Genomic DNA, 18739 nt, shown 5'->3' on the forward strand with positions numbered 1-18739 from the left:
ATGGAGATATGCAGATGTATTAGTGAGGTTGGAAGTGTAGTCTTGGACTTTGTAGGATAAACTGGACTGCTATGTCCCAAGAATTTGCAATCTGTCAGATCATAACACCACATTTATAACTAGCACGAAGCATACACAGAAAATTAAATTAAAAATATCACCCTGTAATATAATTTATTTTATTAATCTATATGAAATTCAAAAATGTTAAAAGGACTCCAGATCTTTTATCATGTTGGTTATTTGGAATATAAATATGACTTAGCAATGCATACAGACAATTGTAGCAGCCATTCTAGAAAATACTACAACACCTACAAATGCAGATAATGGTATATACTGATTTTTAGAGAATTTCAGCAGCAATGCTACACAATGCTTCAAAAGTCACCAAGTGATGAAATACAGAATGTCAATTTTTCATCTTGGAACTTCAAAATATTTTGGATTACTAATCTGAACCAACTAATACTTGATGTTTTAGATTTGAAATATGTCCCGGGAATGTTAAATGAGTCAAAACCAATTTGTTTGACTTCCAATTGTATCTTGTCAATACGCTAACACCTGTGCCTGGCAGTGCAACGTTTGTTATGGGAGTGAGGCTTGGTCTTATCTATTCAAGTCAGAAGTTAGAAACTTTTTTCTGGGAAAGGCATATTCCTGTAACATTCCTCTGTTCTAACTCCAATCTATCAAACCTTTGACCAAAGACTAGGAATGCCAGTGTTGCTATTGAGAGAGAAAAGATTCAAGTACTTAATTTATCAATTTCAGATTTTAAAATACACAAAAAGACAAAGAAAAGAAAAGCTGCCAATTCCTCTGAAGTACTTGAAGAATGTAACACGTGCTTGCTGTGTGGATTGGTCTTCAGTGTCCAGTGCTGCAACCACTATTGTCCATTTTCTGGTAGTCAGGTCACCTCTCTATCGCATTCCAAAAAATTCCAAATACCATCTGAAAAGTGGTTCCAAAGCCATTCATACTGTATCATTGTAATGTTTCATACTGTATCATTGTAATGTTGAGCCAAGATCTAGATTCCATGAGAATTCCTCTAGTAAGTTCAATAAAGATGCAGAAGTATGAGAACAGGCATATTACAACTCAGGATTGAAGAATACCTGCAATTAAATGGGGCATAGATATCTTATTGCTTTTAATTACCAAAATGAATATCCTGCCAACATATAAAACGAGAGCACTTCTGAAAAATTGGAGTAGGGAAAACTTGCCAAATGTACTTTTTAAAATAGTTTATTACAGCCACTGTATCGACAGTCCTTTAGTACTGTTCCCTTTTATCCAGAGCTTATCAAACAACACTGCTCTATCAGATTGGAACTGCATTAGTTTACTGGGAGCTTATCACAAATGTGTGGTTCTCCCAGTGCTGTATTTGCAGCACCATTGTGGGGTCATTTGGATATTGGTGGGTATACATGCCTCATTCTGCATGGTTTCATAGTGGGTGCAGTTTGGACGTGGATTCATTGATTCTTCCATGGGAATTCCCTAGTTATCTCCACCAGAAGAATGTGAGACCACTTCTGGTGTCTGGGCTGGGAGAACTGCATTCTTTTTCTCTAGCAAATATTTTACAGTATTTACTAAAACATATTCACAATAAAGTTATTAACTCAATAGTATTACGGACTAATGCTCAAAAAAGCACTCCGTTCATAAAAAGTTGAAATAATAAATATACAAAACTTTGAAGAACAATGTATGAAAACAGACTGGAAAGTGTTGGTTCATTGGGGAAAGCATAGGAAAGCAATGGTGGAATTGATCTGTTGTATGTTCATCTTCCTGATCTAGGCAGGGAGTGAGAGCAATTACATAATGGTACAACTGGCTTCTCTATTTTGTAAAAAAATGTGGAATGAGAGAGGGAGCCAACAGTGTAGTATGAATGGTATTTCTGTATTTCAAATGTGAGAAAGCAAACACATGAAATAACACCATTACAACACAAATACAGTGATGGCGTGAAAGAGTGCATTGCCATTCTGCTTCCTTTCCAATTACAGGAAAAGTGGTTTTCTAGTGTACCTGAGATAAGGATTCTCTCAGGTGTTTGAGAGCTGGATTCCAGCAAATAAGCTACTACTTAATGCTTTGTAGCAGCAGGTTGATGTACAAGCATTATTGCTGAGGATTAACCACATTCATTCAGTGTATGTGAGGAGGAAAAAGAAAACCTAACTATTCCCAGGGAACCTTAGGCAAGGCTCTTTAGCTACCTGCATTATAAGTCCCAAATGATATTTTGGAAAAATGTACCTGTTTAAAAATGAACAAAAACTCCCATAATTTATTAAGAAGTGCTGAGACATACTTTTTTTTCTGAGTATTCTTCAAGAATGTTTTTCATATAACTCTTACTCCTAAAATGTTGCTGTTGGATGGGTAGTCAATATACTTTCCAATATTAATTGGCAACATTTGGTTAAAATGTACAGGCATGAACTTACCACATGTCACCATCTTCTTTAGGATCAATGTGTCTTCTCTCATCCAGAAACTTCATTAGACTATAATCCAGCTGCCTTATCCTGTAGTCCAGGAGGAGAGCAGTAGAAAGACATTCTGTCTTTTCAATTAATTAGAAGACAATCAATGTTTGGCTGCCCATTCCTTTTTTAAAAAATAAGTAAGAGAATTGTATTTTCACTTATATCCTTGCAGGAATTTGGATGCTTGCCAAGTTCCTTGGTGATGTTTGTGAAATTAATATTTCTCTGGGAAACTTTGATCAAATGGTTCACATGTTTGTTATTATAAAAGTGATATCCAGTAAGGTTGCTGTAAACATGGATTTCTCAAAACCAACTTATGCCAGACTACTCTTATCTCTTTTTTCAATAGAGTTACAAGCTTGGTAGATGCAGGGAATGATATGGATGTAGCATATCTTGATTTCAGTAAGGCCTCCGACAAAGTCCCCAATGACATTCTTGCAAGTGAAATAGTCAAATGTGGGCTAGGCAATGCTATTATTAGGTGGATCTGAAATTGGTTAAGTGACTGAACCCAAAGGGTACTCACCAATTGTTCCTCTTCATCCTGGAAAGTGACTAGTGGAGTGCCACAGGGTTTGGTCCTGGGGCCAGTACTGTTCAACATCTTTATTAATGACTTGGATGAAGGTTTAGAGGGTGTGCTTATCAAATTTGCAGATGACACCAAATTAGGAGGGATAGCTAATACTCCAGATGATAGGATCACAATTCAAAATTACCTTAACAGGTTAGAAAGCTGGACCAAAATTAACAAACTGAATTTCAACAAGGGCAAATGTAAAATACTAGACTCGGGCAGAAAAAAATGAAATACAAAGATACAGAATGGGTGATGCCTGGCTCATCATACTGCATTGGTTAGACCTCGCCTGGAATGTTGTGCCCAATTCTGAGCACCACAGTTCAAGAGATATTGACAGTCTGGAAGATGTTCAGAGGAAGGCAATAAAACGATCAAAGGTCTGGAGACCATGTTCTATGAGGAGTGTCTTAAAGAACTGGGTGTGTTTAGCCAGCAGAAAAGAAGACTGAGAGGAGACATGATAGCCATGTATAAATATATGAAAGGGTGTCATAAGGAAGAGGGAGCATGCTTGTTTTCTGCTGCCCTTGAAACTAGGGGCGCATCTAGACAGCCCCTTTAATGTGGGAGTTACCACAATAAAAAGGGGGCTGTTCAGATGTTGTCCTGGACAAACCTGAATTAATTTGCCACAAATCAGGAAAAACCCTGGTTTGTAGCAAATTAATTTGTTAGTGGGTTTATTCCTGCTTGGAAGGTGTGGGATAAACCCACTACTTCCAGTGTCTGGACTGCAGTCCACACAATATTCCCATGGTTTTCTGGGCTAAATTAGCACAGAAAACTGAGAGAATACCAACTTCCTCCCCAAAAGACCCCAAAAGCAGTGTAAAAAAAACAAAAGAACATACCTGGCCTCCATTAGAGGGCTGCCAGAGCTCTCCTGGCACATAGAAAGAAGGGGGGGGGAGGAAAATCGCTCCTGCCCCTCCCCTTTCTTCTGGCATGTCATTTGTATGTGCCAGGAGAACTCTGGCAGCCATCTAATGGAGGCAGGATAAGTAATTTTATTTTTTTTACTCTGCTTTTGGGATCTTTTTGAGAGGGGGTTAGAGTGTCCGGGAATTCTCCCAGAAAGTTCTGGAAGAACATCTGGACACCCACCCCAGAAAGCACATGCTTTCTGGGGTGAGTGTGGATAGGGGCCCAGGAACATTCACATTTTTTAAACATGAATGCTCCTGGGATAATGGGCTGTGTGGAAGCACCCTAGGACTAGGAGCAATGGGTTCAAATTACAGGAAAGGAGATTCCGCTTGAATTAGGAAAAACTTCTCGACCATATGAGCAGTTCAACAGTGGAATTCTCTGCCTCAGAGTGTGGTGGAAACTCATGCCTTGGAAATTTTTAAACAGTCTGGATGACCATCTGTTCAAGATACTTTAGTTGTGCTTTTCCTGCATGGCAGGAGGTTGGAGTAGATGGTCCACGTGCTCTCTTCCAATTCTATTATTCTATGACTCTATGATTTGTAGCAAAATATTCTGAAAACCTTTTTTCAATGTTTCAAAGAAGCAATCCTGCTCCCCCCCCCCCCCACACACACAAAAAGCATAGTCTTAAGAGATCCAGTCGGTCAGGGTCTCTAAGACTATGGGCACTAAATGCAGCTTGGAACTGGCATGAAAAATGTGTGTGTGTGTGTTCGCATGTTTGTGTGTGTGTATAATCTTTGAATGCTCATGTTTCATCAGATCCCATAGTCTCAGTAAAATAAATTCTGTTCTCCACTACTTTTCTAAGATGAAAATAAGCATCTAGAAATATAGTATTGTGCATTAGGAAAAGAGCTTTTCATTAAATCACGATGGAACTTACTGTTCAGAACACAGTACAAAGAATTTGACCTTTAAGGAGGCATAGTGTCCCCAAGTGTAATATTAGGATATTTAAACAGAGATCAGTACTAGTAAAGAAAATAGAAGCAATAAATTAAAAATAATAGGTGTGTGTGTATATATATATATGGGGGGATGAATAATATGGTGCAGTTGCTCTTAGCATGAGAGAAAACAATAAAATAAATGCTTTTTAAAAGCTACAGTGACTTGATTGCACGGAAGCAGAACCACTGAAATCCTTAGTCTAAGCAGACTTGTATTATGCTTCTAGATTTTGGAGCTCAAGGAAGGAACAACATGAGGACAATGTTTATTTCTACCAGTCCAAATGTCATGCACTAATATGGAAAGCAAGTGTATAAGTGTGCAGAAAAAAAGGAAAGAGTATCTCACACCCAAGTCTCTTAGGAGAATATAAAACTATACAGAAAATACAGTGGTAGCATGTGAGAGTTACCAGCTGCAAAAGTGAATAAGATTTCTGTACCTTTAACAATTGTTTAGGAAGGGAAATGTCAGTCTGTGAAACTTGTCATGTAAGCAACACTTACCAATGATTCCTCTTCTTCTCTTTTGCTTTCTAACACCTTGTTACAGTTGTCATTGGCCTAATTTACACTTGCCATCCAGGTGTGAAAAAGAAAGGCTCCCGGTAACAGAATTTAGTTTTTAGGGTCATTTTATATTTGGAGGGGTTTGTCCCATATCTGTGCTTCTAATTACAGTATGACTAAGAAATTTAAGCAAGTTTTCCATGGCTTTCATCTGTTTCTACTTTTTTGTGTGCTGTAGGTTGCTGGGTTAGGATCAACACATGGGAGCTCTATACTCCATTGGGTCTGGAGCCCCCAGTGGCGCAGTGGGTTAAATACTTGTGCCGGCAGGACTGCTGACAGATGAAATTAGGCCATCGGATTGAGTTCCCTCTGTCAACTCCAGCTCCTCATGAGGGGACATGAGAGAAACCTCCCACAGAATGGTAAAACATCAAACATCCGGGTGTCCCCTGGACAACATCCTTGCAGATGGCCAATTCTCTCACATCAGAAGTGACTTCCAGTTTCTCAAGTCACTCCTGACATGAAAAAAACTCAATTGGATTAACAGAGAGAGTGTTAAGGAGTGCAAGTCAAAATCTTTCATCTCCTCTCCTCTGCCAAAGTTAATAAGGAATTATCAGCTTTGCCATTTTATATGAACATCCAGAACAATATTAAAAAATGAGGATTTGATTAAAGGAAAGTTTTCATTTGGATAAAGATATTTTTAAATTAAAATCCCCTCACAATGTACCAAATACAGAATATTTTTAAATTAACAAATATTGGAATGGAAAAAATGAGTTTGGTTTACTCGAAATTATCTAATTTTCCAGTCTTGTTTGGAAAATGTTGTGTTGAGATTACCAATGAGTGGAAAACATTTCAAACAAATGTTCAATATGTTCATGTTTGCTTATGTCAAGTGAACTAGATATAAGCCTTTTAGTTGTACAAAACTCTTCATAACAAATATCAGGTAGAACCACTTTTTTTACCAGTTCTGTACAACATATATGCTTTTTTTCAAGTTTCAGTTGTTGTTATGTGCCTTCATGTTAAGCCTGATTTGTGACAACCCTATTATCGAGTTTTCTTAGCAGTATAGCATTCATCAATTTTTCCAGTAACATTTACAGTTCTTTTATGAAATTACCAAAATGAATCTAGTCATGAACCGGCAAGTGAACTACAGGCTTACTTTTAGATTGCAACTCCTGTTCTTTAATGTGAAAAGTGTCAGCCATTTACAAATACTCCTAACATGTAGTGTACTACAATCCTATGAATATCTATTTGGAAAGTAAGTCATGTTGAACTTAATAGGACTTACATTTGAGTATGCATACATAGGATTGCATTGAAAAAGAAGCACACATTTATATATGACATATATTTATTTTGAGAAAAATAGTTTAAAAATAGTCCTCAAAATTTTCTCATCATTTTCTGATGTTAGATATTTGGATATTATCACATCAATATCCAATATCTGCATAAAATACTTGGCATCTATTGATTTTTCAGTATGTTGTGGTTAAAATGTGGCATGTAATATTTAACACTGGGCCATTTGTGTTTAGTTTCTAGCAGCATTTGCAATCATCCTTAGCATATAAGTGTCAATAGTTTATCATAGCCATTTGTCAATCTCGAGGTCATCAGGAGATCCCAATGTGTCTAAACTTTGTTAAGCACTTGCTTTTTCAGTTTTGAATTCCATTTTACATTCAAAAGGTGAATTTAACATTTCTCATTCAATGTTGTGAAAGTCTACATTCATCTCTATGTGCACTCAAACCTGATATTGTTGGTATCTCTACTGGATAAGGTATGGTATATAATTCTCACTCTGATCCCATGAGGTGGAGTTGAAGAGGATTGAACATATGTTCACATGTGCACACATTCCTTAAAAAACAGTGAAACATCACCATAATGTTTGGGAGGAACAAAATCACTTCACTCCTAGTTCTCTTTTGCATGGCAGATGGCTGAGCAGCAGGACCTCAGTGTTTAAACAATATAGATGAGTAAGTTCCACACATGTAGTCTTAGTTATAAGTCAGCATGTGTGCATTGTAAACCCATTCTGAAAACTTGTGCGGAAGGATTATTTGCTGAAGTGAAATAAAAAGGACTTTAAAACTCAGTGTAAGAAATTATTATACATTGTTTTATGTATCTTTATATAAAAAGTTACAATTAGCAAGCATATGACACAAAGAAATGGATAGGAACAGCAGTAATATGAATGCATGCTTTTTACAATGTATCTCATCAAAGGGATTTCTTGCCATTGCTGTCTGGCCAACTCAAATATTCAGCAACGTACATGCAAATCAGTTTCTGAGAGTCAAATTCAGTTATATTGTTAGATTTATATCTAACAAATATTTCTAGTGAAGTGATTGTGAATGGGTAAATACCTGATTTAATCGTTTATTCCTGAAATTGGGTAATATTGTCTTCGTAACAAAATATAACAAAGCAAACAAAAAGTATAAATAAAGGAAAAACTGTAATAGTAAGAATAAATGATAGCAATGATAAGTAATAAGAGTCTTATTGCCATCCGTTAGGTTTACTCATTACTGACTGATGATTTTTTTCATGAAATTGGAATAGCTGGTCAGAGTCCAGAACATCTCTAGCTGGTAGTTCCAGGGCCGATTTTCACAATTCACTGTAGCATATTCAAAATCACTCAGGATCGCACTATTCTCAAGCAGTCTACATAATGAAAACAATGTACATATAACAAATTCAATGTAAATAATCATATCTGACATGACACATAATACAGCAGTACATAAGAAGGACATTAACTGGATGCCATGTTTAAAAAAATAATCCCAAACACACTCACTTGAAAATGTGTTCTATGGAAATATGCAGAATGCAACCTGCAGTATCTATGGCCTGAATTTTATACCTTAAAGCACTCACTTCAAAGTGTTTTACATGAACATAATCATACATATTATCTATATATCTGCCAAATAATTGAGATACTACAGGTTGAGTATCCATTGTCTAAAATTGTAAAATCTGAAATAGTCCAAAATTATCCTCATGGGCAACTGAGATAGTGAGACCTTTGTTTTTTGATAGTTCACTATTTTTTTCATGCACTAAATTACTAAAAATATTGTATTAAGTTACTTTCTGACTGTGTGAACAATATGTACATGAAGCAGAATTTTGTGTTTAGTCTTGATTTCGATCTCCAAGATATTTCATTAAGTGCATATATACAAAACAGGTATTCCAAAATCCTTCCCCTAAAAATCCAAAATCCATGACACTTCTACTCCCAGGCATTTCAGATAAGGGATTCTCAACCAGTACAAGAAATGTGTGGGAAACATTTCTTGTATGTGCAGACAGTCATGTAAAACACTCTTCATACAAAATGCTGTATATGCTGAGGTTTGATTGACAGGCACGTACACACAGAACTTCTATCCCCTGTCTATCTATAAATTAGCCAATATTTCTGAATTAATAGGTTTAGAATTAGGATGTAAAGATATAAACCTGTTCTGATTCAGAGAATAATAGTCAACAGATTGCAGCTGATTCCTATGTTTTTCTGGTGCCACAAGGTAAGTTTTGTAAGCTGCAATGAGAGGGCAGGGGGGCTCTACTGATGCATTTGTAACCAGAGGTCATAAAACTACAGCATATATGAATGGCAGAAATTGTTTATGATGGGAGGTGCAACACTGAGTAGTGTTTATCCATATCATTATCATTTCATAATCCATATAAAAAGAACTACTGATTTGGTGTCAGGTTGCAAATTCCATCACAAACCCGGGTAAACATTAAGGTGGTCCTCTTAAAACTTATCACTTTGTTCAATAAACATCGAGACAGGGCTTTTTTAATTAAGAAATTTTGTGTGCAGAGAGATTCTCCTTATAGGATTTTTTTTTAATTGAGCTACATCCTTAAAATTTACTCAAGCCTTTAATACATTTTCTTCCTAGCTTTAAGCTCTGCAAAAATGTCATTTTCTCCTGCTTCTGCACACTTTAGCCATTATATTCTGATTTATTTTAATTATTTATGTATTCAACTACTGCATATAAACACTAAAGGGCAAGATGGATCTGTCCTGTGGATCTCAGGATTAGAGCAGGATGATACTTGATTGAATCATTGGGTCTAATATTAGCTTGACTAACAATTAGCTAATCTGTTGTTATTGATAGCACAAGAAGAGCAAACTAGTCCGAACAGTAGCAGGACCTTGCTCCAAGATGTTGACTTAAATCTGTTTGTTAGTCCCAACTGAGGTAGAATTGTTGATTCAATGAAACACACATAAATAATGCTTTAATAAATTCAGTTTGATTTTTCTCTGTGTTTGTGTACAGAGTTGCCTGTCGATTTATTTCGATCCCATGGGTTTCATAAGCTTTTATGAATGGTCAGAGGTGTTTTTGCTAGTTCCTTATTCTGAGGTTCCATCTACACTGTCAAATAATGCAGTTTGAAACTGCATCATATGGTCAGTGTGGTCTCATATAATGCAGTTCAATGCCAATGAAGCAAAATATAGCAATGTAAATGGGATTTGTAATATACTCTACAGCTCCTGATATTGGTTGGCATTCCCCACCTCTAAGTCTTTTTTATAGAACCTCTTAACCACTGCATGTTGTGTGTATGTTTATGTGCCTTCAAGTTCCCTTTTGATGTATGGGAACCCCATGGAATTACACAAGGTTTTCCTGCACAAGGAATACCCAGAGTTGATTTTTAGTTTCTTCCTCTGAAATATAGCATGCAGCATCTGGTAATCACATGCGGTCTCACATCTAGCTACTAACTAAGGCTAACCCTGCTTCGCTTTCAAATCAGATGGATTCTGACTGTAACTTGCAAAAAAAAATGGCCATTGTACTCTCCTTTATACTTAAATTTTATTTATTATGAAAAGATATTTTAATGCAACTAATTATTCAGTTTTAGTAAAAATAGGTTTTAAAACAAAGAGCACTGAGCCATTTGTTTTAAAGGCAGCTTCTAAATGAAATGAGTTTCTTAGGAAAGGTCCTGTTTGTAGTATGAATACAAATAATGGAATTAAACTGAAAAATTTCCCACCTCTAAAAGCCTCCAAACTGTGGTTATTTTTTACCTTACTTTTTCCATTTATAAACAATAGGAAGTTTAATGATTTTACCCCTAGTATCTAAATACAGGGTGTGTTAACATTTCTTTCATAAACACTTCACACATTTCAGAACATATACAAAGTGACTTGAGTGGTTATACTGGAAAGCTAGGCAATACATGGAGGTCTCCTACTCATTTATTTGGATTATTAGAGAAAATTAGTTGTGCTCAGCAGGATGGAACAGAAATAGTTTCCCCTAATCCTGAAGACACTGGCTTCTGGAGTGGCTGGGAGGGCTTCAGAGGTACAACAGAGTAACATGGATCTTTTGAGTGTTTTGCATAGAATTTTTAAAAAATCAACATATCTGTTCACACACTTCAGAAAACAGCATGTAAACTGAAAATGGAACGTGATATAAATGGAATAGCTGGGTTAAATTCTTACAAGCTAGCTGTTAGTAAAGCATTTTCTGAATGTTTTGTTTCAAATCTTAGTTTGACTAAGCATTTAAGTGTTCTCAAACAAACAGCCTGATTCACAGCTCTTGAGGCGTTAGTATCAGTGCTAATCTCATTGCAGGGGCAAGCTTTTATATGATCTCCAAAAAGCAGTTATTTTAATCTCGCCTTCCATTTACTTTCTGGCTGGTTATTCAAGGCAGAAACTTACCTAGTGATAAACAAAGGGATGTGTACGACCTTTGCTACTTCATATATATTTGTGAATGTCCAAACAGCAGTGTAGGAATTAAACAGCACTGTGCATTGGGTTCTGATATTCAAAAATCTCACTGCAACTCTGCCACAAAGATATGGTCTGTCATGTTTAGACATATAAGAGAATGCATACAGCCCTGGGTTTGAAATTGAGATGCTATATCCCACAACTCTTATTTAAAAACTTCCAACCAAGATTGTTAGGATAGAACAGAGTAACCTTCTGTACACCTGAAGGAAACCTGGGATACCCTTTCAAAACAAAGAGATCTACACTTAAGACTCTTTCTATTCATTCAGCGTGGATCAGGCTGTAAGTTATTATTTGTTGAGATACTTTAAATATAATTTGCTTAAATAAAGTGAATGTTCATGGCCAAGCATCTGTTTAAAATTCAAGCTTAAAATGGAGGTTATATACAGCAAAACGTTATAATGCATAGTGACTTATAGGTTTTATACTGGCCTCTTGGATGTAATTCTGAATTCTTTGTAGGCTTAAAGCATAGCACCATTTTCAAACAAAACAACACATACATAAAAGCACACACATACATACACACAAAGCAAATGATAAACAGCAGTCAGACTTATTTGGAAGAAAACAAATGGAATGCAAGTGATGAAAAATTGAGAGCTATATATTTACTTACCTTTAGTCTGTCTTTTACACCCTAGTTGTGTTGTACTCAGATTCATGTTTGTTTAGAGACCCAATGAGGCAGAACCTGGAATGTTATGGCTATTTCATTCAACATAATAATGTTCACATAGAAAAAAGAAATATATGCATATACATTCTTAATTGAAAGTATACCTTAGAAACCTGATAAAATTGATCCAAGACACTTAAAACTGGCATGCAGGTAGAAAAAAATAATGTTCTTGTTAACATAACCAACCCTTAAAGTAACTGTTCTCATGCTCCATTTTAAGCCAATGGGACTACTGACAGATAACTTTAAGAGTCTGGTGTCTCTAGTGACTTGTATGTACAAAACTGAAACAAGGGGCATGTAAAGAGAACAACAAATCACATAGAGATAGAAAAACATGCATATGAAACACAAATCTCTTTTAAAGGTTCTGATTTCAAATACCTTGTATGCGAGTGCTTTTGTTTTTGTGGTTAGTTGCAGAATTTTAAACCATTCTTATTTACAGGCATTCAAGATGCAATACATAGCAAAAGATGTTCCAGGTCAATAGATAAAACAGAAATCATGCCAAACTTGAATTAGGAAAGTTATTCTCTACTACACTGTTTCCCATAAGGAGTTTTAAGAGAAAATCAAGCTAAAGCAATATAAAAATTATGCTGTAGTCTAAATGACAAATAATTTGGACAAGCAGCGATTATATGGTCAGCAATAGAAATCTTATTGTAATACTTTGAAAGATTGATATTGGCTATATTAAAAAGCTGTGTTTCATGTTAAAGATTGGTTTCTCTCACTGATCTATTCTGAATCAAACAGTATTTCTGTGATTTCAGAGTACTTAGATTTTTCAACTACATTGAAGCCATGGTAATACTGACTTTTCCAAGAAAACTTCCCTTTTTGCTGCAAAATAGTCTTTGCACAGTAAAATATACCTGTCTTTTCTTTCATGTGTGTGTGCGTGCATATAAATACAATTTAAACTTTTTTTAAAAAAATAAAAAATGTAATTATAGAGAGCTTTTGATAAAAGACAGAAGACCAAACTAAATATGACATAGAAGATTGATATTTAGGAAGTCCTACTTAAAAGCAAAAGTGACATAGTGGCTTAGTGTTGATCTTTCCCTAATCTACAACACTCTATCCAAAAGCAGCTACTGAACTTGGTTGGAAGAAGAACCATTCTCTATATCACACCAATAACTGCTTCAGAATGGTAGAAACTAGTTCAGGGAAAAGCAGTGGAGGGGATAAGCTAAGCATCAATACTCAATTTTCAAAGGAGCAGTATAGTTCCAATTTTTTCTAGTTAGTGAAATAAACTCAGAAAACCATTAGTAATGTGGGTGAGCCCAATTGTAAATTTTCTATGGTCCCATTTCATTTGGCCCAAAAAGGAAAAAATGGAAAGACTGAAAGACCTATTTGTATAACATATGTCAATCTGACTAATAAATAATTGATAAATATATAAATGATTTTCAATAATAGCTTTGTATTCTTGGCAAGATATGTCTTTTACTTTTTTACTTCCATTTGGTGGTAGCCTCCAAACCCTCCCCTTTTTGTGCATATATTCATACCACAAACTATGTAAATGCATCTTGGGTAGAGAAATAATGTAAAGAACTGATATAAGATGATCTGAACTCTAAATGGAAGTATAAATTAGAGAACAGAAAGAAAGAGAGAGAGAAAAATGTGGGATTGAACCCAGTCCTTACACAACAGTCTTCATCAAAAATCTATTGATACTGACCGCTGGACAGCTTTATCGTGTCTGGACAGCCTGTGACTCGTGGTTGGTACCTCTTCGATTTCATCGATCTCACACGCATCTGCTGCATCTTGTGAATAGCTATGTTTCATGACAAGAATATTTCTTCGGTTCATGGGTTGGATCAGGGGCTTTACAGGCTGAGGTTGAATTTCTGTCAAGATAGGCGTATCTCTTGTGCTGAGGTTACTACGGCTGCCCTTAGTGCTAGATAACTGTGATCCACAGTGATGGTCATGAATGCATTTTGAAGATGATCTACGCAGTTTATGATAATTTTCAAAATCATCTGCAACATCTGCAAGGTCCGCTGTAGCCCCTGTTCCTCTAAGAGTGCATAACTCATAGTGAGGAGGCTCAAACACCTCCTGGAATACTGTTTGATCAAAGTCTGCTTTCCTCTGGACAAATCTTTTACGAGGCTGTTTGACTTGTACTATAACAGAGATAATGATAAGGAGAACCACAATACAACAGGTCACCCCAATTACTGTCCCACTGGTATTGGTAAGCTGGTCCAACAGGTTGGCTTTTCTCTTCTCTGTGGAATGCAGGAGAAGGAAATAAAACAGATAAACAGCAGAATTAATATACATCAAAACAAAAAGTAATGTTCCTTTTGATAGTTATCACCAACACATTGCCATTTGTACTATTATAAAGGAGATTAACTGAAAGACAAATTCAAAATGACACAAATGGTGAAGTCTCATCATTAATGGCAACCATCCAAAATGGTTCTGGCCATATACAAGTTAAAACTTGTCTATGTAACACTGATAAAAACTTTCTCAAAACTATGTGCAATGGCTTTCTTTTTAAGATGGTGTGACTGGTCTAGGAATTCTACTGTTCCCAAACTAGTGTCTTCCAGAAAACCCTTCCAGGATCAGGAAGATCAGCACGGTACAATTAATAGACAGGACAGATGTTCAAACTCCTTAATTAATAGAAGCTGTCCAGGAGAAGCAGCAAGACCCATAGATTCCCCCTGTGGGAGTGTGTGAGGTTATAGCCTCTCCAAAAAGACAGCACCCATTAGACAGGAGATGAACGCACACATTATCGTTAGTGGCTGTTCTTATCAGTTACAAATGCTGGCCAATCCAACTATGTTTTTTTTTTTTCATTTTGTTTTTATTTCTATTTTATTTCCTTTCCCACACCCTTGGAGTTAGTTGCAACAAAGAAATAAGGAACAAAGAAAGACAAGGATACTTACGCTGCTGGATAGAGGAGGGAAGAAAGAATCTAACTGAATTCTGGACAGACTGGCAAGTACATTAATTGAAAGGATCTAATGAGTTATCCTTTTGAAACAAATTCATTGGAAAGACAGCCGAAATGAAGGTAGATTTAACAAAGCAATAAGATCATTTTGAAGTGAAACTAACAAACATATTAAGAAAGAGAGAAAAGTGGTGGATTTCTGTTGAAGAAAAAAAATTCAAATAAAATATAAAGTACTTTTTTGTTATAAAGCAACAAATAATTTGCTCAGCTGTGATTGCAAGTTATCAGATTGAAGAAGGGGAGTGGGAGAATCCAGAGAAATTTGACCTTGGGAAAAGTGCAGCCATAACATTCCACTTTGCTCTATGCTTCTAAGAAATGAGAGACTTTGTTTCTTTAACAGTCAAATAGTAAGCATAAAGAAGGTGACACCCTGTTGTCAAGTGAATTAGGTCATATAGTGTTTTAACTAACCCAAATGAATAATGATGAATAAAGGAACAAAAGAAGACAGCCAAAGGCAAATGAAGCTGCAAATTGAGAAGTTGATTGAATGTGTGGATAGTGTTAATAAAAGACTATACGATATTTTGTGGATAGAGTCAATAAAAGACTATATGATATTTTGAAAGGGGTCAGAGAATTCGATGCCAAATTGGAAATTTTAGCTCACAAATTGAACCAATCAGAAAAAACAAAACACAAAGGGAGGTGATGATGGAGGAGGTAAAGCATCACACAGGAGGGAATCAACCACAGCAGCAACCTTCAATAAGAGTTTTGAAAGAAACTATACCACCACAACAATTGGACCAGCCACTTAAATTTCTTGAGGTTGCTCAAAATTTGAGAAAAATGCTGCAGATTTATGAGATAAATTTTGAGTGTGACACCGAGAATACAATCCTTAGAGATGTAGTTAAGATATCCAAGAACAAATCAAGAGATTTTATTTCTAGGTGGCAACTGGAAGAGCCAGTAAAATGGATTACAAGAAAAATATAGCTTTGAACGACTATGGATAGACTACAGGACTTTGGCTAAAAATAAATATCAATAAGAAAGGGAACCTTACATGTGACTGATTAAGTATTAAAGGCAATAGCTATATCAGGATTTGTTGACCAAAAATATGTAGACTGTCCTATAGCTACATTGTGTATTGTCTGAATCTCTACATTTAAGAACCCGGGACTATAATTAAAATATGGAATGTTTATATAAAAATACAAATTTTATGTAATACATCTACCCACACCTAAGAGATTTTGAAATGTGATGATTCAATATCTCTTAAATAGGTAAGTACATAGAAATACCTAAGTGCTATGTAATGTTAAGGGGGAAGAATGGTAGCCGTAATGATATACAGCAAATTTTGTTTCTACAATACTAACTTCCTACAGACTATCTTGAACTTTTAGATTTCTTAGGTAATAATTAGAATTAGATAAAGATCTAAAAGAAACAGTCTGACAAGAATAGTCAAGATGGATTTTTAAAGAAGAAGGCTGGAAAAGAAGAATTGTATGAGAAAACACAAGAAGACATTAGAGGAAATTACTATCAGATTTAAAACTGACTGATAATATCACCCCTCTCTTTGTTATACATATGAACTTTTAAATAGCTTTTAAATACCTTAAGTAATGAAAATAAGTGTAATGGAAATGAAAAACTAGATGTAATAATTATAACTACTACATACATTATCTTTTTTTCCTACCTCCACACCACTCCCCTGCAAATGGTGTGCAAGACTTAATTTACTAACAATAAGTTCACTACCCGTACCTCCCCTTTCTTTTGCCCCAACCTCCATGCCCCCTTGTATGTGTGTGAAAATAATATGGAAACGTCTAATAATATATATACACAAACACAAAAAAACCCATGTGAAATAGCAATGGGAGAAATACCCCCTGCCTACAAAGAGCAAATTCCCAGATGGTATTTAATGGAAGTGGTATCTTCCCTTTCCAGATATTTTTGGAACAATAATTTCAGCCTACACAACTTCACTTTGGTTCAAGGAATACAGTTTTCCTAACAATATAAAAGTAAAATAGAAGCCCAGATAGAAGTCTAGGCCAAATGAGGGTCTTCCTCCTTCTGTTTTTTTTTTTTCTAAAGCAGGTCATTAAACATTCCAAGAAAATCAGTGAAGAAATGAATATTATTAAATTGTGCTGTAAACTACCCTCAACTCTAGCCTTTCCAAAATCAAGGAAAGAAAGTCAAACACATTTACCATACTATGTATAAGTCAACCTCGTGTTGGTGTTGGGGCAACATTATTGGATTTTCATGTGACCTGTGAGTAAATCATGCATCATTCTGTGAAGGGAAAGTGTCAATACTTCATTGTAGGGTGGGGGGGACCTGCCATGGCTACCACAAGTATTTATCAACCCAGGTATTCCAAAATCCCAAAAGCAATGTCATGGTGGGGAGACTAGATGGGAATGGTGTTTCTTTTAGATTCTCACAGGATTGATCTTGCCTTTGGCCACTTACACAGAGAAGAGAGTGGTTCCTTTTTTTTTTTTTTTTTTTTTGAGAAGAGGTAAGGTACAGTAGTCACATAGACCTATGGATAAGTCAAGTTTTTCAGGTTAATGTTTTGACCAGAATTTCAAGATTTATACATGGGTATGTAGGTACCATCTGGAGCTGCCTCCTTTACTTTATCTTATGGTGAGCATTGGACATTTCATGTGAAGCCATGCTCAGAAATAAAATGGATATTGTATGGCATGGAGTTTGAAACAATGACTTCAAAGGTTTATTGTTTATAACAGATTAACTAATTGGTAAACTAGCATCAGTTTATGGAGTTTAAATAGAAATGCTCCTACCTCCTTGAAACTTACCTCAAGTCTAAACATTAATGATGTATTTGAAATTACTATTGTTAGATAACATTTAGCTGACTGAGGAGGAACAGCAAAACTTATTAGAAATATGCTCACCCAAAATGGAAAAAAATACCTTCTCTGTAAGTCATTACTTACCCTTTTACTCTAAGAAGCAGTTTAAGGTTCATGAATATAAATCTGTAGTGCATCACTGCTCTACAGCCAGAGAACAATCTTCTCAGGCTTCTTGTCACAGCTGTTCATTCTGGTAGCATAAATTTTCCTTGCTGTGCTCCAGTGACCATGTGATTATCACTATATGCTGAACTGATTTCCAAGTCTTGCCAAAACTTGTTTTAAAATAGCACCACTACTTAGTAAAGTGAAAAGTTTTGCAAAACAAATGGTTCTTCAACAGATTTCAAAAGATTCTTACTGCTGGTGTGCCTCAGACAGAGAAAGAATTGGGGATATTTTTTCCTCATTTTTCTTCTCAAAGGTATCAACAAGTAAATTACAAAAATTACAAAATAGCAGTTTCTGCATTGGATATAGCATTTTCTCTACAGAAATGAACTGGATTTTCTGTGCAAAATAGACTGAAATATCTTTACAGAATAGGATATGCATAAAAATCTCTTCACAGAAAAATAATGTTTTCTGCACAAAACAACGTGTCCATTTTGTAATTCCAATGGCAAAAATTCTTGTCATTGTTTCTCAAGGAAAAAAAGTCAATTCTTAACCCCCCCCCCCCAGAAGGAAATGATGGTGTGGAGAAGAGGGCACTAGGGAAAAAAGCTGTAAAGTTAATGGAAAAGCATTGGGTTTCCATGTATCTTACGAACTTTGATACCTTTGGAG

The 18739-nt window shown here is 35.7% G+C and overlaps 1 protein-coding gene across 2 annotated transcripts in view; it reads right to left on the minus strand.

The window, feature by feature from the left end:
* Positions 1–7647: 7647 nt before the first annotated feature.
* NETO1 (neuropilin and tolloid like 1) overlaps positions 7648–18739 on the minus strand; it is a 125690-nt gene continuing 114598 nt past the window's right edge. Inside the window, exons 9-11 of one of the 2 annotated variants that reach the window (XM_060774987.2) lie at positions 13767–14325; positions 11996–12070; positions 7648–8225 (exon numbers count right to left, since the gene is read on the minus strand). In XM_060774987.2, coding sequence (XP_060630970.1) covers positions 12010–12070; positions 13767–14325 — 620 coding nt within the window. In that variant the 3' untranslated portion in view covers positions 7648–8225; positions 11996–12009. Of the gene's footprint in view, positions 8226–11995; positions 12071–13766; positions 14326–18739 lie in introns of those variants that run through there. The other variant, XR_009631427.2, reaches the window with a different exon arrangement.

This window comes from Anolis sagrei, chromosome 4 (assembly GCF_037176765.1).
Source record: "Anolis sagrei isolate rAnoSag1 chromosome 4, rAnoSag1.mat, whole genome shotgun sequence".
Lineage (NCBI taxonomy): Eukaryota > Metazoa > Chordata > Lepidosauria > Squamata > Dactyloidae > Anolis > Anolis sagrei.